Raw genomic sequence first — 23819 nt, 5'->3', positions numbered from 1 at the left:
CCCTGTCCACCCTTCCTGTAGAATCCCCCTCCAGTACTGGAAGGCAGCTAGAAGGTTTCCCTGAAGTCTTCTCTAGGCTGAACAACCCCAGCTCTCTTCAGCCTATTCTCATCCACCCTTGGATCACATTCATGGCCCTCCTCTAGACTCACGCCAACAGCTGTGTCTTTCTTATGCTGGGGACACCAGGACTGGATTCAAGGTGGGGGCTCACAAGAGCAGCATAAAGGGGAAGAATCACACAAATTGCTACTGGAGGGGGTACTGCTGCTTGCATCGTTTTCTTTACATTTACAGTCAAGGTCATCTGTTTTACTTTGGAAAATAACACTTAAGATATGCTATCATCTAAGCACAACTGTGCTGTTAGTTCTTAGAAGTTCACTATCCCGATAAAATCCAGATGCACAAAGTATGTCAAATTTTTACCCATCATATTCAAATGAAAACCTTCAATTCAAGCTAAGAGGTCTGGCTTTGCCTCAGTGATGTAGAAACAGCTGGCATATATCCATAACTTCAGTTCTCTCTCCAAGTTCTCAGTATTGCAGAGTGCCACCTTTAACAGTATAACTGTCCCAATATTGCCAATATTTCAAGTCTAAAATACAAGAAAACAGCACTCACTGCAAGCCCATGAGAAACTGAGCAAAAGGATGATTGACAAAACCCTAAATTCTCAGGTGGTGATGGAGGTAACACAGGGGAATGCTGAATTCACTCAGAAGGAAATTCCCTTTCCATTCCACGAACGGAAGTTTTTTAAAGTTCAGCTTAGTCTGACCCCAAAGAATTGTCACCAAAGAAAACTGAAAGCAATTTGACAAAAGCAGAATCTTGAAAATTTCCATTTTGGACAGGCATATTCTTCACTGATGAGTTTTATCACCTTGTACTGAAAACTCTGCTAGCCCCTCTTGCCTAGGCAGGCACACAGATAGCGTATAAGTAAGTAAGCCCTTGTCAGGACACCATCATCTGTGTGGCTTCCTTCAGTTCACAAGGGAAGAAGCTATGTTCTGGGGCCAAAATGTAAGATTTGTTTTTTTCTCAAGACATCATGTCTACATGAACTTTACTTAAAGTGTATACTTCGTGTGTGCCCAAATGCTCCAAGACAAACACAAAAGACTGTTCCAGAAATAGGTTAAAATGGGAGGAAATTAAAAATATTACATTGAAAATATGTAAGAAACTTAAAAGAAACCCCAGAAAAAGACTAGGAAAAATAAAGTTAATTAACTTGTCATCAAATTCATGAACATTACAAAGGTGAGAAGCTGTGGAATAAAGAACCTTACCAGCACCACAAAATGTATCTTAAAGGAAATCACTTCAGACTGGTCCATCTACTGCACTTAGCCGTGAGAGGACACAGCAGTGGTAAACGGTTTGAAAGCAGATTTTCTAGAGGGCTGCTGGGTTGGTTTTGTGTTTGGAGTTTTTCTGCTAGAGCCCTCCCAGTTTTTACAAACATGAAATGTTCTTGTTGCTCCAGCAGAGCTGCTGCATGATCTAAGGAGGAACTGCACTGTTTACAGTTGGAAACCCCATTGCTGGCAGCAGCCTAATGGCACCGAGGAGATATTTAATCTTTTGAGAGGAAGTAACTAATGAAACCAATAAACCCCAGCAAAATCCTGCATAAGCAAACGCAACAGAAGCAAAAACCACAGAAGCTGTTTGTCAGAAGTGTTGTTGCATAAGTTCAATGAGCTTGATTTAAGAAAAAATTATTCTAGGAAACAGATACTTAAAAGGCCATCACAAAACATTCTGTTTCTCTTAAAAAAAACACTGTATGTGGTAGGGGTGAGGAGGAGGAAAGCAAGGGACATAAGGCTTTGCCTTGTCTTCATTTTCAGATTTCAACTCCTAATCATTAAATTGATTAGACAACAGCTTGGAAAGCAAAAGAAAATGGAGTGATACCAAAATCTTGTGTCCTCAAGAGAACAGGATATATACAACAGCGCATCTACTGGTACCTTGTCTATCATGTCCGGTCTGTTTGTAGCTGCCAAAATTGTCACGTCCTTCAGCTGTTCTATCCCATCCATTTCCGTCAGCAACTGAGCCAAGACACGGTCTGCTACATTTCCAGCACCTGAAGAGCTGATTTAAAAACAGGAGGGGGAAAAAAAAAAAGAAATACAAGGTCACAGCATTAGCTTAATCTTTTATCTTAATTCTTTCTGGTTTTTCTTTTCACCTTCAATTCCTGAAACAAGATCAGACACATGAAGTCCCTGAAAGCAAATCAGAGAATTAGTCCTTCAAATGGAGACTTTAACTGGCAGCAAAGCAATTGAAGGGTTTTTTGTTTTAACTTACTACCCTGCTATGCAGGTTGTAAAGTATTTAGTGTCTGGAATAAACATTTTTAAGGTAACTGAATCCATGCAGCTTCTTTACTAGTCAGACAAGCTTTCATTTTTAGTAGCATCCAAGTGAGTGTCAGACCACCCTAGGCAATATTAAAAAATTAGGTAGTTATGTATTTTGCAGAGTTGCTCTACAGTTTCATGTTCTCCCCTTCAAATCAGAATAAACTGAGTGTTGACCAACTACCTCATAATAGCATTGTCATCCCTTTAACTCGGATGATTTTCCAGATACCAGGGGAAACAACAAGCCTGAACAACAGAAATGTCCAGTTTTGCAATCACCAATACATGAAAAACCTGAACAGACAAGGCATAAACTGTTCTAGGCATTTATGGGTTTTAGTTTGGAACTAACTCTGGTAACCTTCAAGTTCATGGAAACTTTGCTCCAGTTGTTGAACTACATGTAACAAAAAACATTATAAACTATATTAGTACTATTAGAAAATATAGAAATCAATTAGAATCATAGAATCAACCAGGTTGGAAGAGACCTCCAAGAGCATCCAGTCCAACCTAGCACCCAGCCCTACCCAGTCAACTAGACCATGGCACTAAGTGCCTCAGCCAGGCTTTTCTTGAACACCTCCAGGGACGGTGACTCCACCACCTCCCTGGGCAGCCCATTCCAATGCCAATCACTCTCTCTGTGAAGAACTTCTTCCTAACATCCAACCTAGACCTACCCTGGCACAACTTGAGACTGTGTCCCCTTGTTCTGTTGCTGGTTACCTGGGAGAAGAGGCCACCCCCCACCTGGCTACAACCTCCCTTCAGGTAGTTGTAGACAGTAATAAGATCACCCCTGAGCCTCCTCTTCTCCAGGCTAAACACCCCCAGCTCCCTCAATCTCTCCTCATAGGATTTGTGCTTCAGGCCCCTCACCAGCTTTGTTGCCCTTCTCTGGACATGTTCCAGCACCTCAACATCTCTCTTGAATTGAGGGGCCCAGAACTGGACACAGGACTCAAGGTGTGGCCTGACCAGTGCTGAGTACAGGGGAAGAATAACCTCCCTTGTCCTACTGGCCACACTGTTCCTGATGCAGGCCAGGATGCCATTGGCTCTCTTGGCCACCTGGGCACACTGCTGGCTCATATTCAGCTACTATCAGTACCCCCAGGTCCCTTTCCTCCTGGCTGCTCTCCAGCCACTCTGTCCCCAGCCTATAGCGCTGCTTGGGGTTGTTGTGGCCAAAGAGCAGAACCCTGCATTTGGCCTTGTTAAATCTCATCCCATTGGCCTCTGCCCACCCATCCAGTCTGTCCAGGTCCCTCTGCAGGGCTCTCCTACCTTCCAACAGATCAACACCTGCTCCCAGCTTGGTGTCATCTGCAAACTTACTGATGCTGGACTTTCATTAATTTCATTGAGGATTTTCATATGATATTAGAAGAATAACCAAATTAATGGCTGGCTTCTCTGACACACAAGTAGGTGTGCCCATACATAGATATGTGTGTGCACACGCTCACACGTGTAACAAAGAATACAGAAAAGGAAGATGCTGAATAAATCAAATCAAGAGACCAAGTATATACCTTGTGGTAAATACTACACCTCATGAACAGCTCTGCTCATCATAATATCCTTCTAATTTTGCATAAAGAGGCTTTATGTCTGAAACATCATAAAAACAGCTGACTGCTCACTACATCATCATCTTTTAAAGCTACTAGACCTAGTGTAGATACTACGACCATACACAGGTAACTGTACACATTCCTATACACTATACAAATGATGTATATATACATTCCTTGCAGCATCCAGCTACATATAAATAGGGTGGGCCAGGGCAATCACAGGCAGCAACTTGTCCCTGAAGTTCCCCCTCCTAAGCAGGGACCAAAAAGCAGGATGGGGATTGCCAAATAGTACTGAAAACACAGAGTTTATCCTCCTTTGCCAAAACCTAGGATTCCTGCTCTTGGCACGCACCAAAAGCCTTGCTGTTCTCAACCTTCTCTTGCAGACAGTACACACACACCTACAACTCCAGTATCGGAGCGGGGGGCTACAAGGAAGAGAGGAAGGGACTTTGTACAAGGGCTTGCAAAGGTAGGGCACTGGAATGAGCTGCCCAGGGAGGTGGCTGAGTCACCCACTCTGGATGTGTTTAAGGGTGGTTTGGATATGGTGCATAAGGGATATGGTTTAAGGTGAATCTTGTAGAGTAGGGTTATGAGTTGGACTTGGTGATCCTGAGGGGCTCTTCCAACCTGGCTGTTTCTGTGATTCTGTGACAAGAGGGAAAAGCTTTAAGCTTGAGGAAGGAAGATTTAGACTGGATATTAGGAAGAAATTCTTTACAGTGATGGTGGCAAGACATTGGAACAGGTTGCCCAGGAAGGTCAGAGACCCTCCTTGGATGTGTTCAAGGCCAGGCTGGATGAGGCCTTGAGCAACCTGGTCTAGGAGAAGGTGTCCTTGCCCATGGTAGAGGGGCTGGAACTAGATGATCTTTAAGGTCCTTTCCAATGTAAACCATTTTATGAATCTATGATCTACCTTCAGCCACAAGACTGCTCTTCCAGGGCTATTCCTCCCACTGCTGCTTCATTTCTCTACCCTTAAAGAGGCATTTTTAAATACAATTTTAAAAATAAATCTACATAGAACTGAGATAATTATTTTAATCTCATATTATTTGAGCATCCTTTTCCAAAAGTCCTCTTAAATGTCTATGCAGACATACAGGCAGCTCCAGACAACTGCTGCATAACTGTCCTGCTGAACACTAGTTTCCAACAAGAAATACTAGATTTTAAAATATGAGCACTTCAATTATTCCCAACAGATAGAGAATACACATATATAATTGCAAAATTAGGCACATACATTGTTGCAGAACTGCCACCCACCATCACCACTCCTGCAAACATACTGCTTCCTACGTGTCCCAGAGCAAGAGCCACAGATTTCTTCCAAAAACTCTGGAACTTGCCTGTGCTACAGCAGCTTCTTTAATTTTCCAGTGTGAAACAGTTAACTTATCAAACCTGAGCTGGGAAATATCTTTTAAGAAGCTATAATAAATGTTGGCTAGCAGAATACTTAATATTTGCTGAGAAATATTAGAGAAGGGATCTGGGTTAGCCAGTCATCAGCTCGCTGGTTTGCTGCAGCCACATTAGAAATTCCCAAGTAACATTGGAGTGTTTCCAGCATACCCATGGGTCACGGTCCCAGTGACTTACAGAGGGCTGAAGGTGATAAAACACTTCAGGTGTCGGACACGGATAGTAAATGCTTTTGGAAAGACACAGAGCTTAAAGGAAATTAAATTCAACATTGTAACGCAAGTTAGTCTCAGCAGGGATTCAGGCCTCCCATCTCGCAAAAGTTCCACATTGCCCAACGTAATACCCAATAGATTACATGGGAGAAAAAGGTAAGCAAAGAGAAAAAAATTAATTGTACAAGTGGAAACGAAATATTAGCATTACATGAGATGATCTGAAGTGAGAAGTCTCTGGGGGAGATGCTACGCTGTTGGTTGTAAAGAAAGGAGGAAGAGTTTGGTTTTGAAGTGAGGTGACTGGAACAGATATTACATCTTTCCCCCATATAAGCATTTGTCTTTAAAGCTTCAGTCTAAAAAAATGAATTTAATAAAATATTGAAGAAGTGTTTATTCTAACCTCCACAGTGTTGCAGGGAATGTTCACTGCAAAGAATTCCTGATTACACCCTGACAGTATGAAAACTGCAGTTAAGTAACGACTGCCAGCATGATACCGCTCAAATGATGCGGGGAGGTACAGCTACACCCGTAAGGACTTTATTCTTACCTGCTGAAAGTGGGTTTAAAAGTTCTTTACTTCATGTAGGCAAAAAAATATCACCAATAGAAACAGTGTCGGATGAATCATAGAATCAACCAGGTTGGAAGAGACCACCAAGAGCATCCAGTCCAACCTAGCACCCAGGCCTAGACAGTCAATGAGACCATGGCACTAAGTGCCTCATCCAGGCTTTTCTTGAACACCTCCAGGGACGGTGACTCCACCACCTCCCTGGGCAGCCCATTCCAATGCCAATCACTCTCTCTGGCAACAACTTCCTCCTAACATCCAGCCTAGACCTCCCCCGGCACAACTTCAGACTGTGTCCCCTTGTTCTGTTGCTGGTTGCCTGGTAGAAGAGACCAACCCCCACCTGGCTACAATGTCCCTTCAGGTAGTTGTAGGCAGCAATGAGGTCCCACCTGAGCCTCCTCTTCTCCAGGCTAAACACCCCCAGCTCCCTCAGCCTCTCCTCATAGGGTTTGTGTTCCAGGCCCCTCACCAGCTTTGTCGCCCTTCTCGGGACACTTTCCAGCACCTCAACATCTCTCTTGAATTGAGGGGCCCAGAACTGGACACAGCACTCAAGGTGTGGCCTGACCAGTGCTGAGTACAGGGGAGGAATAACCTCCCCACAACACCAGGACTCTCCAGTTTCACTGCTTCTATTTAGACAGTTTGCTAAGCTGCCACACGATGCACCATTTTTAGCACAGTCTACAGCAAACGAGCTGTTGGCTCACCCAGGACAGCCTCCGAACAGCCCAGGCAGGCACTGGTTTACAGGGAGAGATCTCTTTAGCAGCTGCTCGGAGCTGCACCAGAGCCACACCGTGTGCTCCAAGAGCTCCAGCGCTGCCCAAGCTGTTAATCTGAAGGGTGACACACAAGTATGCGTTTTTCCACTTTCCCATGATTTCCCAGCAAAGGTTTCACATTAACACAGGCGACGTTCATTAAGGCTGCCCAGGCTTTTGACGCAAACGGCAGCCAGAGAAACAAATTACGATTAATCCTCCAGTCCCACGGAGGCACTGCCAAAACCAACTTCCAGCCAACGGCCTGGCTTGGCTCCCCCCTCCACCTGACCTCCACACGTTGATGTCATCATCACAGCCACATGGAAATAGTTCTCAAAAGGCACGTCCTGGTACAAACTAATTTCCTGTCAACACGCCGCCTGCAAAGCCAGGCAGCCAGAATTAAGCCCCTCACAAAATCCAGGCAGGGCCATGTGTGCAGGGGTGTGCCTATGCAGGAGTCATGTCCCAATCAGAAATACCTGCAACGTCAAAATAAAACACATGGGAGGAAAGAGAAGCCTGGCTGCCCTGTAAAGGCCTGGGAGTTTCAAGTAATCTCCTGTGTTTCCCTAGTGAAATACACCTATTGCCTGTGTGGTATTTTAATCACTTTGCCAAATCCTCTGTCTTTAAAATCCTCAATGAAGGAGGATGTCTTTGCTTACTACCTTAGAGTCACATATCCTCCTCAATGTGATATTTCAGCTAAACCAGCAAGTTACCTAGTATCTGATCAAGCACATGCACACAGGCACTTCACCTGACCATCAGAGAAACTTCCTCAACAGCAAGAGCTTGTCAGGTAAGACTACCCATGGACTAAAGACTAAGGAAGCTGAGGGGTACTGGTAGATAGTAGCTGAACATGAGCCAGCAGTGTGCCCAGGTGGCCAAGAGAGCCAATGGCATCCTGGCCTGGATCAGGAACAGTGTGGCCAGTAGGACAAGGGAGGTTATTCTGCCCCTGTACTCAGCATCGGTCAGGCCACACCTTGAGTGCTGTGTCCAGTTCTGGGCTTCTCAATTCCAAAGAGATGTTGAGGTGCTGGAAGGTGTCCAGAGAAGGGCAACAAAGCTGGTGAGAGGCCTGGAACACAAACCCTGTGAGGAGAGGCTGAGGGAGCTGGGTTTGTGTAGCCTGGAGAAGAGGAGACTCAGGGGGGACCTCATTGCTCTCTGCAACTACCTGAAGGGAGGCTGTAGCTGGGTGGAGGTTGGTCTCTTCTACCAGGCAACCAGCAATAGAACAAGGGGACACAGTCTGAAGTTGTGCCAGGGGGTATAGGCTGGATGTTAGGAGAAAGTTCTTCACAGAGAGAGTTATTTGCCATTGGAATGAGCTGCCCAGAAAGGTGGTGGAGTTGCCATCCCTGGAGTTGTTCAAGACTGGATGTGGCACTTAGTGTCATGGTCTAGCTGACTAGTTAGGGCTGGATGATAGGTTGCACTGGATGATCTTGGAGGTCTCTTCCAACCTGGTTGATTCCATGAATATGGAAAACAAAATTTGGGTTTGGTGTTTTATTTTAGCTAAAGGCATCTCCAATGAACATTTTGACAGCATAAGGCCTGCATTCTGTAGTGCACCACAGCTTCACAAAGAATCTGAATTAGTTCTGGTCTTGTCTAGTGGATCTGAGAGATTGTGAACCCTAGCTCCACAATCAGCATAGCAGGTGAGGGCTCTCCATAGCACCTTTTCTTATCTCATTGGAGCTCATCCAATGACCATTCTAATCAGCTGAATTCAGATCTCTGCAGGCACTGACATTTTTCCTTGAATATCTTAAGCTACTCTCATACTTCTTCCTGGGGATATAAAATGGCAGCCCGGTTCTTTCAATGCATCATGAAGTACCTCCAGTTCACTAGCTCATTTAGCTCTTCAAGCCAAGGTTTTGTTTCCAGACACAACCAGATGTCTGAAACAACCAGATTCAAATCTGTTACCCTTCTTCCTATAAGCAAAACAGCAACTGACTTCACTTTGTGTATTTTTACTTAACTTCTTTTTCTTCTTCCTCCTCCCCCCTTACACAACACATTTTTTACATAACACAGTTTGAAAATGCAGTGACTGTGGATCCCATCATAATCAAATTTGGTAAGCATCACTACTGTGAGCTAATTCAAACGTACACTTGCATCATCTGACAACCTAGAACACTTCGGAAGCAGAAGGAATCCATGCTTCTTCAGAACACCAGTGTCAGTGGGAAACATATTTTGGTGTCAATCACCAAGTAAACCTCCAAAGGAGAACAAGTGACTCTCCATCCCACCACTGACTTCATTGGCATTGAAGCCTGTCTGAACAGTTTAGCTTCAGAGTCAGGACCTTAGTTTAGTTATTACACTGCTGAACTGTAAATGTGGAAATGGAGGAAATATTCACCCAGTAACACCTTGAGCACTCTTAAATTCACACTAACTGTGAAGCTACAGAACCAGAAGGAAGTCTGGGAGGGTGCCTCTACTAGAAAGCACCACTTGTGCACAGATGATCCCTACCTCAGGCAGGTCCACAGGGTCAAAGAGGCAGACCCCAGGAGAAGCATCCAGGATAAATTACTGCAGAGAGATTAATCTCCACACAGCTGAGATCTATAATGCAGGTTTTGTGAGAGGGGAGTACAGCCCTCCTTTTCCAGAATGTTCTATCAGGCAAGATTTACATGGAGATAATAATTATTATTATTTTCCCCTAACAAGGGAGTTGCAATCATAATCAAAAGGCATAAACTTAAAAAAACACTTGTGGACGTGATATCATCTCCAATAATTCTCTTAGTCAAGTCTCTGGAAATCATTTCCTATCAAAACAAATGTAAAACTCATTGACATGACAAAATGGTTGGTATCAAAAAATGGATACAGGTTTGAAATAGACCTTTCTGGCAGGGCTCTCTGCTTCCCCATGGAGCACTGAGGGAAAGGTTCCTGAAATACCAAAGCCCCCCTGCCAGCACACCCCCACGCAAGAGTTGCCTCACTCGCACAGTCCGAAGGATTTTTATTGAGTCTGACATTTCTGTCAGGGCTTTGCAGGGGTAACCTGTCAGCAAGCAGCACCTGCCAAGTCCATCTTTTCAGTCCAGCTGCCGTGATGGTAATTAACTGTCACACTGTTTTATTTCCTTCCTTCACAAACTCTGGTGAAATACAGCTTTGGCAGGTCAACGTTTTCCACAGCACTAGTAAAAAACCACCCCACAAACCAGCAGTCAGCTACTTCAATAGCATTACCAGAAAAATAGTAACTGTAGCATCCTCCTAGTTATCAAATTTCACCCACAGATCCTATCAGCTGGGACATTTTGTCCAGCAGAACTGACATTGACACGCCAGTTAGAAAAAGCAGGCTCTTCTGCAAAGACAGGCTCTGTTGAAACATCAATTCAGTCAGAACATTCTTGTATCTAAAGATAGCAAAGCAGGCATTGGAATGGGTTGCCCAGGGAGGTGGTGGAGTCATCAACACTGGATGTGTTTAAAAGTCGATTGGATATGGTGCTTGGGGTTTAGGGTGTGCCTTGTAGTGCAGGGATATCAGTCAGGCTGAAGGGGCTTTTCTAACCCAAGTGTTTCTGTGAGGCCTTTATGACAGTTTTGAACTTAGGGAGTCTACAAGAAAGCTAGGAAAGGACTTGTTATGATGGCTTGTAGTGCTGGGACAAGAGGGAACGGCTTTCACCTTGAAGAGGGTAGACTTAAACCAGATAACAGAAAGAAATTCTTTACAGATGATGAGACACAGCAACAGGTTGCAACGGAAGTCATGGATGCCCCACCCCCAGGGGTGTTCAAGACCAGGTTAGATGGGACCTTGAGCAACCAGGTCTAATGGTGTGTCCTTGCACATGGCAGGAGGGTTGGAACTAGATCATCACAGGATGTTAGAGGTTAGAACCCTGGAGTTCATCCAGTCCAATCCCCCTGCTAGGGCAGGGCTATACAATCTAGCTCAGGTTGCACAGGAACACATCCAGAGAAGGAGACTCGACAATCTCTCTGAACAGCCTGTTCCTCTGCTCTGTGATCCTTACAGCACACAAGTTCTTCCTCACATTGAAGGGCAACTTCCTGCACTGTAGTTTCCACCCATTGCTCCTTGTCCTATAGAAGGGCACAACTATGAAGAATTTGTCCCCTCCCTCTTGACCTCTAGCCCTCAGATAAACATCAAATAGATACCCTCTCAGTCTTCTCTTCACCAGACCAAAAAGCCCCAAGTCCCTCAGCCTCTCCTCATAGAGCAGTGCTCCAGTCCCTTCATCTTCATAGCCCTTCCTTGGACTTAAAGGATCTTTAAGGTCCTTTCTAACACAAACCACTTTATGAATCTATGAACTTTATTTCCTTTGAAATACCTTTTTTTACCCCTAGAGAAATTTTCTTCTTCTCCCTCAAAACCACACCACCTTTTACATCACCTATTATTTCTGCTTACAAGCACAACTCCTGTTTAGAGCTGCAAAACTGTCACTCACAATTACTGATTCCTCTATGCACACACTCTCACAGCAAAAGAGGCATTTCATAAAAACAAGGCACAGCAAGCACACCTAGGCCTAGGCATCTGGTATTAAAACATTTGGTCAAATTCACTTTTTTTTGGGTACAATTTCAATGTACATTGTTAACTCAGACTATTTCATATATTCCAGGCTTGGCTGTACAGCATGCAAGTCCTTTATGTTATCACTTAAATATTTTGGCTACTCATTAAAATAACAAAACAAAACTTCTTTAGTGCTAAGATAAGAAACACTCCCCATAGCAAGGAATTTTCCTGCCTGTGTCATCATTATCTCCAAAAGGAGATAATCCTAAGCCCTACCCTCCATCAGCACCCTACAATTAGATGCCGTCATATTCTGTACACACCTGTATCAGCTATTACACACTATATTGTCTCACATCTTCCCTGCTTCCTCAAGAGCAAAATTCAAACAGCACAGAAATGAAATCTCCAGAGGAAACCTGGGCAAGTCTGGGAAATTCAGCAGCTGGGTAGAACATTAACTTTACGGTCACCTCCAGGCCAAGACAGTGCTTTGCCAACTGTTGATGCGCCAAGGGCGGTTTGTGCCATTTGGTATTTAAGACATTAGAAAAGCACAGAAAAATTCAAGAACTTCTACTACACCTTGAGTGGCCTCCAGCTTCTATGCAAGCTTCCTAAGAAGATGAGCTTTGTGAAAACAGGACATGGTGCTCAGCTGTCAACAAACGGTCCACAGACTGCTGCAGAAAACTAATCGTCCTCCAGTCATACAACCACCCTCCTCTGTTTGCCCAAATATCGTCTTCTTGCAGTTTCCAGGAGTTAGTGAATAGGCCCCCAAAACCAAAATGCAACAAAAGGAGAGACAAAGAGGAAAGGAGTCAGGTCTGAAAAGTCTGAGATGGGTTTGCAATCAAAACGCTTTCCCCAAGTACATTTCCAAACCTTTAAGTACCCAAGTGGTGATTCATCCTCTATTTCCATCTGTCTGCAATTAATTCCAGACACACATCCATGAAAGATGGGCATTAGATCTTGCTTTCATTTGGCCCTGGCACCGTGTAGCTGAAATGGGGAAGATGCTAACATCAAGAGTTCTTCATATTTTAATGAAAGCTTTGTTAACACTGAGCTTGCATTAAAACAAAACACACAAAAAACCTCAACACCAACCCAAACACACACCTGATGCACTACAAATTTCTCATTTCCTTTCTTTCTGTTTCCCTCAGCATTTCTCTTCTGTGCATTCCTGGGAGTTAATCAAGTTGAAAACTGTAATCAATCATGCCTGCCAGGGAAGCAAGTGCAATTTAAGTTGGAAGTACTACAGACCTAGAAGTAACCAACAAGACTGCATTTCAATCCAGTACGACAATACTTAAGTATAACAAGTTTCCTTTTCTCTCAAGAAGTTTAATTCATAAGTTTTAATGACATTTATGTTCCCCTTGTATTCCATTTTAAAAGGAGGAACCCTTTAAAACACGTTGCTATAAAGGACTCTCACTAGACAACAATTTGTTCTAAAATTAAAGAGATTGCAGACATCTGTCATAGCACACACAAGCTACAGATAATGCTGTTGGTTAAAGTTGCTATTCCAAATCAAATCACAAGCTTTACTGTACAATTAAATTGTGTCAAACCTTTCCCCTTACACCAGTCCTCGCTAGGTCTAAAATGGAAAGCTGGTACCAGACAAGCAGCTTTTTTTCCCCACACACAATATTTCTATTTGGATATCAAATTCCAAAACCTTAAAGAATTCAGACAGCCATCACAAAAGTTTAGTATGCCTCAACCCTACCATACCCAAGCACAGCTCAGATATCACAAGAGACCAGCTGATGTCCCCAATTCAGGAACAGTCAGTGCCAACATAAGCTAGAAAGGCAAAGCTCCTTGTCGGAGACTGCTGCTAGAATCAGGTCCCTCACAGCACAAGTATGGAGTTTCCCTGTGCCATTTCTTCTACATAGTCTTTTTTCACTTCAGCCTGCAGAAAAGACTGAGAGGGAACCTTATCAATGCTTATGAGTATCTAACAAGCAGCTGCCAAGAAGATCAGATAAGGGCCTTTGCAGTGGTGCCCAGCAACAGGACAAGGGGCAACACAAACAAACTGGAAGTTCCATCTGAGCACAAGGGAAAACTTCTTTCCTGTGAGGATGTTGGAGCCCTGCATCAGGCTGCCCAGAGAGATTGTAGAGGTGTCTCACCTGGACATGATCCTGCACAACCTGCTCTAAGTGAACCTGCCTTAGCAGAAGAGCAGGGCTAAGTGACCTCCAGAGCTCCCTTCTGACCTCTGCCAGTCTGTGACTTTGTGGGTTTTCTCTTTGCCTGAGTAATATTAGGGTGGCAATACCTCCTTCAGCTCAGTGATAATTTACACTCCAGGCTGGTTTTCTGCTGAGAACCTTTATCCTGTCTAATGCCCTCGTCCCAGCAGGGTCCAGTCCATAGGTTCCACTGCTAGCATGCAAAACTCTGACCTCCTTCATGACACCGGCTGCCTGCTACACCAGGGAATTTGTATAGATACAAAACCATGACACCACGTTCAAGCGCACAGTGAAGCACGTGGTCAAGTGTACACACTGAATATGGGCTGAAATACTCCAAGAAGGACAAACAGCTTGGCTCAGGAACAGAAGACATATCACAGTCTCTATTAAAAGCAAAGGTGGCACAGTACTGAAGAGAAGCTGCTGCTCTTCCCAGCTTCATTGAGAAGCCTGAGGGCCTCAAAAGTAAAGACTGCAAATATTTGAGTAACTCCAGTGAAAACAGTTCACTTTTGAGAGGTTGCAAGCATGTTAAACTGTGGCTTAGGAATGTATCTATCCTCCCTCCCAGCATATAGGACAACCCCTCCCAGGAAAAGGATCATAATATTGTAGTTCCAGAGATTGGTACCCAAGTCCCTTCACTTTGTCACCTCTGTCCTCACTCCGACAAGGTTAGTGTTATTCATCTACCAACTTGTTTCAGCCTCCACAAGTCCAATGTTAAATACCAGTTTTGTTCCTTGTCTTTCTTTCTTTGTTCCCTTTGAAAATGGATTTCATCACTGTCTTTCACATCAGTCTACAACATTCCCCATCTTACATTACAAAGATTTGCAGTTAAAGGGGAAAATGCTTTGCTTCTGAAAAACAAGAAAAGGAACAAATATATCTCTTGCCCAAAAATTCTAAAAATCTTACTTATATAAACAATGTCCCATTTCCAAAGCACAGAGATTTCTGAAGTTCTGCAAACAGACTGTCTGTGCTGCATTTACACAGAGCCACGTTCATTCATCACTTTCAAGTTTAATTACCAAGCCATTTCCCTCTTGGCAACCTCTGATGGCCAAAAGAATTAGGTTTTACATGGTCAGGATACCAAGGGATAACAAATACCCATAACTCTGTGCAGCTGTGCAATTTGTAAAGCCTCTCCAGCTTGGCCAGGCAAGGGATTACTGCAAGGCAAACTTTCCTCCTCACGTGCTGCTGTATCTGGACCATTCCTGCAGGTCTCACTTCAGTGCAATCTCTCCTACAGAAACTCAGAACATCATCTTTAAAAGTAAAGAGAAAGAAAAAAGCCTGTGGCCTACTTGCAGAAGCAAGAGCTAATAAGAACCACAGAGCAGTGGAAAAAGCTCCATGCGCCACACAGCTCACCAGTTCACCTCTCCTGGTGCATGACTGCTACTTGCTGCATGTTACTCTGTGAAACATCACCTCTGATTTAAAGATGCTAAGTGGTAGCTTGCTAGGGCTTCTGTATGACAAAATTTGTTTTACAGACAATTTTCTACCAGAAGCCACTAAAAAATTCTGCAAGTCCATCTCAAGCATTTTTCCTACATAAAGCTCATTGTTACACCTCTAGCCTTCTACCACCTTCTCTTCTACAGGTTTATCATCTGTTCTCTAGACCCACTTACAGTGAACTCCTTTTATCTTTACAGTCACTCCAGCCCGATTTTCCATCTTCCGTTCTCTCCAAACCTCCTCTAACATCTCAACATAAACTAGACTGAGAAAGGTCTTCCAAGAGTGCTAGAAGTGCAGTATAACAGAATAAAATGCAGAAACTTATACAGATCAAATTATCTGTTTTCACTACCACTGAATGGAAACTCAATCCATTCAGAACCATCAGATCATCAAAGACCTCAACTTTCCCATTCAGCAGCTGCTCCTTACTCTGAATGTTTTTTCCTTTAGAAGTGAGGATACATTTCAGTAATTTCTCTTCAAGAGTAGCATGTATCCAGCTCACATTTTTAGTTCTTTAATACACATTAATTTGTTGCCTGCATGCAAAACTGGGCAAGAAGTGTGGACAGACAAGAAGAGAAGCCCAGGAGCTTATTTCCTATAGATAAAACATATGGACCCTCTAAGCAGGCAGGATAAGAAATCCTCTTTTCAGAAATAATACATTTGACAGTGAACAGTAACAACTAACACAATTTTTGCTGGCTCCAAAGTATTATTTAATAAAGGAAGGGATGTTAAATATCATCTAGCTCCAGCCCCTCCTACCATGGGCAAAGGCATCAGGTTGCTCAAGGCTGAATTCAACCTGGCCTTGAATGCTTTTAGAGTTGGAGCTTTCACAGCTTTTCTGGACAACCTGCTCCAGTGCCTCACTATCCTTATAGTGAAGAATGTCTTCTTAATGTCTCATCTAAACCTAGCTTTTTCCTGTTTGAAGCCATACAAAAGAGTGTTTTGTAAGGCAAAACGGTTGCATGAGACAGGTTAGGTAGAGGGTTCAATGTGTTACACTTAGGGAGTTATGGCCTGGGAATGTGCAATAAAGAAAACACTGTGACATATCTGAACACAGACACAGTGTTTGGAGCCACTACATGATGCAAAGGGGACACTGAAGGGTGCAAAGAAGAAAATTCCTTACTTTTCTTCATCTAGCTGTATTAGAATTAATTACAAAGCCTATTAGTTTGTGTGTGTGTGTGCTGGTTTGAGGCTAATTGGAATATTTTAATGAGAGGAATTAGATCATTGGTTGTAAAAAGAAAATTATTAACTCTACATTATTCATTGGTTTCTGACTGGGGAGGGAGATGAGGAGGGAGAAAGAGGGGCAGCTTTGAGCCCCCTATGGGCAGTTTTTCTTTGTCCAGGAGCAAGTTTGGATTTCTGCATCATTTCCCATTTGTATCTAATTGTAAATAATTACAAATAATTTGTGTATATATGCTTGCACATTTTGCTTTTCTGTAAACAGTTTCATCTTACTTCCAACTCGCCTGAGCTGGTCTGGTAAGTTTCAATAGTGGGAGGGGGGAAGTTCCTAACGCATGTCAATGTGCCAGCTGATGAGATAAGATTGTTCAGTCATCTCTAGAGGAGGCTGGGAGCAAAATGTTTGTGCTTTAAATCCACAAGCTTTAGTTAAATCTAAACAAGTAACAATGGGTTAATGAATGCTTAGCCAAGTGCTTTGCAAAGCAAAAGCATTAAGCAATTGATGCAATTTCATATTTGTATTTTAGATCTGAACTAAGCATAAAACTACTCTCACAACTTAACAATTTAGGTTTCTCTGTACCTCTGGACATGTGCTGTTAGGATCAGGGGAGTTTACCTTCCTGGGAGATTTGGGATGCAGCACACCCTGCACAGAGCTTACAGCTACAGCAACCTAACAAGGATTTAAATTGAGAGGGAAAACTTTTACAAAGCTCTATCACACAATGTTTTTCACTGCCAAAGCAGAAAGAACTATTTCAGCCAAGAGAGGGAACAGGGAGACAATATCAACAGGTGTTTCCTCGAAAATTTCAGCATGGTTACTAACAGCACAGGAAATGGATCTCCAGAGGCCTCAAATTGTTAGCATCTCTAATGCATTTGCAAATTCCTACTGTGCAAAGTCAGCCTGTAAAAAAAAGGCCATTTCTAGTAAGTGCCTTGTCTGGTTTCCTACACCATTTAATTTCAGATGAATTTTATGAGAACTCTGCTACATATTTTACCTCCCATCTGGTTCAGATTTGACAATGAAATATTTGTGTGTCCCACCCTGTTCTTTTTAAAGCTCCAAAACCAGATGTCTAAAGAACAACACAACTGCAGCAGGTCATACCACATTCTTCAGCAAGCTGTGCCAGGCCTACTAGCCCCCACAGACAGTTTCAGGTAAGGTAAAAATAGTTTCTTTAAGAGAATAAAGCTAACAAACAAACAAACTCAACACCTCTAGGGCACAGTATGAACAGGACAATTAAAATGTAGTATAGCTTATTTTTCCACAAGGTTTTTATCTGGATGAAGTGATGCTTCTGAAAGCTAAACTTGCACAGCATTGTAGCAGGGGAGGAATACTTTTCCCCTCTCTCTTGGCCTGATTCCAACACATGCTTTTGCAACTCCTCTACTGTGATAAAAAGGCAGGTGTTTCACAGGGCACTTTTTTAGAAGGTTATACATTTCACAGTTGCAGTCATTGCATATGAGAGTGGTGCTGATCTATCAGATTTTGCATTTTCAACAGCAAATGTGTTCATTTCTTTCACAAGCAAGTCTGTGCTGCACATGGTGCCACCTCCTATAACACAGGTTAGACTATGATCTCAAAGGTCTTTTCCAACCTGGTTAATTCTGTGATAAACAATTTATTTGTGTCTTGGAGATGCCAGAATCACACCTTCCACCCCTTCCTGTAGACACAAATGGCCTTCTGGCAATCCAAAGCAATCTTTATTGATGCCAAGGAAGCCTCTTTTCCAGAAGCATGATGAAGCTGTGACTCACCTTGGAACTGTACAAATACTTTCTACATGCACATGTTTGATAATTTTTCACACAAAACAAAACAGAGATCCTGCTTTGGCAGGGGGTTGGAGGTCCCTCCCAACCTCTAATATTCTGTGACAAAAAAATAACTCCTATAAAGACCACATCAAAAGCCTGTCAAATCTGAAATGCAGATTTGCTATCATCCTCTTTTGGACAAGAGCTAAAACTTCTCAGAGTCATCACAAAGCAGGATATTAAAAAGGAAAAAAAAAGACATAATTAGCTGCTTGCACCATAATCCCTTTTTCATGTCACACATGGAAAGATGTAAGCGTTCTTTTCACAAAGTTTTTCTCAGTCTGGAGAAATTTTTAACTATAAGAACAAATTTAGGCATATGAGCAGTCTCCTAGGAAATTCATGCTATACAACATAAGATCATATTATTTACTTGATGAAGACACTATATTAGGCCACTGCAACAACCCTGGGAAAAGAAAGGAGTTAGTTACTGGAAATAAATGTGAGCTAAAACCACAGAAAAGAGCCAAAGGGCATGAGAACCTGTAGAATCATTCCTGCTAATGAGATGAGAAAGGAGGAACTCTACCAGCTTACCTGTTTATGCCAAGTTAAATATACTTGAGTAGAAGTCACAAATGCTACCCTTCTGCATGTGGAATGAGTAAATGTAATAAAATATTTCTAGAAAGGTAATAAACTTGTGATTGCACAACATAGGTGTAATTTATCAGAAGATAACATCTATGATTTTTGTAACAGGAGTACTTACTTTCCCCTTTCAACTGCCAAAGCATCTATTTCATCAAAGAAAAGAATTGAAGGAGACACTGCTCTGGCTTTCCTGAAGATCTAGAAAAACAATAATGAAACACTCAAGTTTTAAGGGATGGAAAATTTTTACAGAATGCTGTCACACCCTGCACATCTCAACAGCTACAGCACTGCAGAGCAGGCTTGAGCCCTTTTATTCATGATACTGCGCAATGCAGGATTATAGTGAAAGCTATCACTGGATTCTAAACTGGACATGCATCACTAGGCTGATGCAGGAGGAATTTAAACAATATAAAATAGCCCTTCTGGTTTTGTTTTTTGGTTTTCCCCTTTCCTTTATTTAAAACTTAAAACCATGAGGAGGATGTGGTTAAAGATAGCTTAAGTGGTGCAGTGGTACACTTAGTAGAGTAGGGTTAATGCTGGGGCCTGATGATCTCAAGGGTCTTTTTCAACCTGAGTGATTCTACGATTGAAAGGCTTTTGTTGGGAAGTTGAAGTGTAACCTTTATAAGCAGAGAAGAATTTAAATGCCAAGAAAGATTAACATATAGCATACACAGCTGGCCCCTTCTCACCTCTCTCACTGCTCGTTCGGACTCACCAACGTATTTATTCATCAGCTCAGGGCCCTGCAAAACAATAAAAATGTAAAGTGCATTAAGTTTACATACAAAATCATAGAATCATACAATGTCAGAGGCTAGGAGGGACTTCAAAAGATCATCTAGTCCAGCCTCCCTGCCAGAGCAGGATAACCTGTACCAGATCACAAAGGAACACATCCAGGCAAGTTTCAAGTATCTCCAGAGAAGCAGACTCCACAAGTCCCCTGGGCAGCCTGTTCCAGTGTTCTGTCACCCTCACAGAGAAAAAAATCCTCCTTGTGTTTAAATGAAAGTTCCTATGCCTCAGCTTCCACCCATTGCCCCTTGTCCTGTTATCGAGCATCACCGATGACATCTATCCTCCTGGCACTCATCCTGCACATGTTTATAAACATTCATGAGGTCAGCTCTGTCTCCTCCAAGCAGCAGAGCACCAGCTCCCTCAGGCTCTACTTGTAAGAGAGATGTTCCATTCCCTTAATCATCTTTATGGCTCTGCTCTGGACACCATCAAGCAGTTCTATGTCTCTCTTGAACTGGGGGGCCCAGAACTGAACACAGTACTCCAGATGTGGCCTCACCAGAGTAGAATAGAAGGGCAGGAGAACCTCTCTCGACCTACCAGCCACAGCCCTTCTAGTACACCCCAGAATGGCATTGGCCCTCCTGGCCACCAGAGCACATTGCTGGCTCATGGTCAACCTCCCATCAACTACGACCCCCAAATCCTTTTCCCCTTCACTGCCTTCCAGCAGGTCAGTCCCCAACCTATACTGATCCCTGGGGCTGTTCTTTCCCAGATGCAAGACTCCACACTTGCCCTTACTGAATTTCATTCAATTTCTCCCTGTCCAATCCTCCAGCCTGTCCAAACCTGGCTGAATGGCAGCCAACACAGCCTTCTGGTGTGGCAGCCACTCCATCCAGTTTGGAGCCATCAGCAAACTTGCTGACAGTGCATTGTGTGCCTTCATCCAGGTCACTGATGAATATATTGAACAGAACTGGTCCCAGTACTGATCCCTGTGGGACCCCACTAGTCACAGGCCTCCAACTAAACTCCATCCCATTGACCACAAGTCTCTGGCTTCTTTCCTTCAACCAGTTCCCAATCCACCTCACTACCAGACCACTCTGCCTCAGTTTACCCAGAAGGACGCTGTGGGAGACAGTGTCAGATGCTTTACTCAAATCAAGATAAAGCACATCCACTGCCCTATCATCATCTACCCACCTGCTTATGTCCTCATAAGAGGCGATCAGGTTGATCAAACATTTTTTTTCTCAGCCATGGTTTTACTAAGGGGAAGTCATGGCTGAGAAACTGCCAGTGCTACATAACTGATGCTCTGTTACAAGGAATCGTGATAATTTGTCACTTGAAAGTCCTAGTTGTGCATTTTTAGACTTGCTTTCTACCTGTATCAAGTTTGTCTCCACTTGTTGTAGCCTTGTGCATACATGTCCTATGCATGTACACAGTGTTGTCACCTTAACACTTTCCTACTACTTTCATATGAAGTTGAATTAACAAACAAACAAAAACCTGCCACTTAGGGGTTCTTAAAAGTTGTTGGCTCAAAAAGAGGGTTGCAAATCAGCCAGAGATGAAATACCAACTTATGGTCTCAACACACATCCTGCCCAGCCAAGCACCAAAGCAGTGACTTAAACCAACATTTAACAGCACTTCTTTGAACCTGAGAGTTTTTGGGTCCAGAAAGAAGCAGCTGCCACATCAGCACACCTGAAACCCATCCACAAAGTGCTCCATTCCCAGCAGAAGAGCTGTTCAGTGTCTTTGCTCACTGGCATTCCTTCTCCTCTCAGCAGAGACTTTAAACACAGTTATTAGTGCCAGCTGCTGTGGTGCCTGTTTATCCTCACAGCCCTGTCCGCTAGGCACAGACTGGAGACCGCAGGGTCGGTGTTCAAGCCTTGAACTAGTACTCACAATGCTAAAAAGTACAATAAAGAATTCTCAGCGTATTTTCTGTTCAGCTGTACCCTTAAATAATGCTTCCTAATGGGACTAAGAGTCTCATGGGACTGGTAATGACTCATTGACTACAGCCTGGTTTGCATCAACATTGACCTGCAGCCACAACTAACAGTGATTATCCTCTGCCCTGGATGAAAAGAGCCATCCATTTTTCCAGGGAACAGGTGTCTTCATAATCTCACCATAAGAACTGACATTCTTCTTCCCAGTCAGAAAACTGAACAATCTTCCTACACTGTGAGTGCCTTCAGGTGACACTGGGCTCAGAGCACCAAGGCAGTTTGAAATAGCAGGTGTGCTAAGGCTGAGAATGTGTGGCAGACACACAGTTACACACTGGCAGTGACAGAGCTTCTGTTGCAGCCCCTCTTAGAATGAGAGCATCTGGACTTTGTACACAGGTTGGTAGAATACAGATTTGTCACTCTAAGAATGCAGCACATGGTTGGGTTTTTTTTGCTGTCTCCATGCTCATTCTCACTCTTGCAATAACAGCTCAATGCACTGACTTCATCTTGACACTGGCACCACTGCAATTTACTTGCCCATATGTATGAAAAAAAAAACACCACCAAAACTCCAAACATTAAAGAGCTGTTTGTGAGCCAAAGGACCAAATGAGATACTGCAGCAGCCAAAGTTAGCGTACCACACAGGTAAAAGCCATCAAATGATGGCTGGAAGGAGAGCACTGCATGCATTGCCCACAGGAAATGTAAATGATACAATCTGCAGTTTCCTTTCCTCAGCATCCACCCTCACAGCAACCACCACAGTAGCTCAAGTGTCACCTACAGGTTCTCAACAGCTTCAGAATCTGTTGGATACTTTAGCAGAATCAGAATTATTTGACCACATAATTGAAAAATGCATGAAAGAAAGAAGGAAACAAGAAGGCAAGAGAGAAACAGAAAGCCTTTGCCCACTGTTCACTGTGGACTCTGAACATGAGGAGCATGCAGCAGTTTGTGCAGAAGAGGCCTGCAGCTCCAGGTGACAGCACACAGCTGCTCCAGGCCTTTGCCATTCATCATGTTCAGCACAGATGAGGAATCTGATAGCACAGGCCTAACAAATCCTTAAGGAACAAGAGCACAGTCTGCTCTTTCTGTCTAGCTTGCTGTTAAATTGAGCTGATGCACTGAGAAACCTCTGCAGATTATACCCACAGCTATAGATTTTTTTTTCCCCACTAACTTCTTTTTGGAGCCTGTGGACCTTCTCTTTCATGCCCTCATTCTCATAAGTAACCTTCATTCACATCAGTATTCTCGTGGAAACCAACATCATAGACATCAGTGCTAAGTGCACACTTCTTTAGTGTGACACAACATCAAACAGCCTGACATTTTCTTTTGTCTGGGCAGAAAGAAAATACTTAAAACCAAAACTACTCTCTTTGAGCTTTAAGGTACAGTATAACTTCAGATGCTTACAGTTTTATTTTTAATTAAGCATTAAAACATGATCAAGGCCAACATCAAAGCCATAAATACTGTTTAAAATGTTTCCAAACATAATTATTTTGAACATAGGGTTTTGTTGTGAGCTTTGTCATGTTCGTTTTTCTCTTCATGAAGCAGCAACTCCAAGTGAAGGACCACTGTGTACTAATGACCTCCACCTCATCATGGAGAATTTTCATGAAGATTGGTTTGAAGGTCTCCTAGTTCACCACTCAGGAGCGACACCAAAACTGCAATCGAGAGCCATGGTTTTTACTGCAAATACCTCTTAGCTCTCATTATATGTGTCAACAAAGGATGAGACTCCAAATTAAGACACAGCACAGAAGAGGAAGAATTGGTGCACATTTCATCTCATGCAAACACTTAAAACCACAACCCAACAAATAACAATGTTCAAAGACGCTGAATGTAGAAGCTGAACTGGCTTAGTTCATTCTGGTCCTACCTGAGCTGAACTTCTGCCTTACCCTGTCTGCAAAAGGGCTGTCCTTCAGCTGAGACTGATGGCAGCTCTTCCCAAAGATAGAGCTGTGTGACAAGCACTCCACAGGCCACCACAAAGTAAACCCACTGACAGGTGACACGTTTCAAATGTTCACAATGCTCACCTCCTCTTTTTAGGAAGGTTGCTTTATACTTGAAGGATGCTCAAGAAATACCAGGAGATGCTTTTTTCTGGTTTTCAAT

At 43.2% G+C, this 23819-nt stretch overlaps 1 protein-coding gene across 14 annotated transcripts in view; it reads right to left on the bottom strand.

Annotated features, from left to right (window-relative positions):
- Window positions 1-23819, bottom strand: part of AFG2A (AFG2 AAA ATPase homolog A) — a 225264-nt gene that overhangs the window by 161477 nt on the left and 39968 nt on the right. For 7 of the 14 annotated variants that reach the window (XR_010303720.1, XM_064149945.1, XM_064149944.1 and 4 more), the window contains 3 exons: window positions 19632-19685; window positions 19049-19128; window positions 1989-2115 (listed from right to left, as the gene is read on the bottom strand). Coding sequence is in view for 12 of the 14 variants with exons in the window: in XM_064149945.1 (XP_064006015.1) it covers window positions 1989-2115; window positions 19049-19128; window positions 19632-19685 (261 nt within the window). In the remaining 2 variants the exon portion in view is untranslated. Of the gene's footprint in view, window positions 1-223; window positions 602-1988; window positions 2116-19048; window positions 19129-19631; window positions 19686-23819 lie in introns of those variants that run through there. The other 7 variants (XR_010303721.1, XM_064149951.1, XM_064149953.1 and 4 more) reach the window with 3 other exon arrangements.

This window comes from Pogoniulus pusillus, chromosome 10 (genome assembly GCF_015220805.1).
Source record: "Pogoniulus pusillus isolate bPogPus1 chromosome 10, bPogPus1.pri, whole genome shotgun sequence".
NCBI classification, from domain to species: domain Eukaryota; kingdom Metazoa; phylum Chordata; class Aves; order Piciformes; family Lybiidae; genus Pogoniulus; species Pogoniulus pusillus.
Note: the sequence above shows the minus strand (reverse complement) of the source record. Positions and strands in the feature narration are given on the sequence as shown.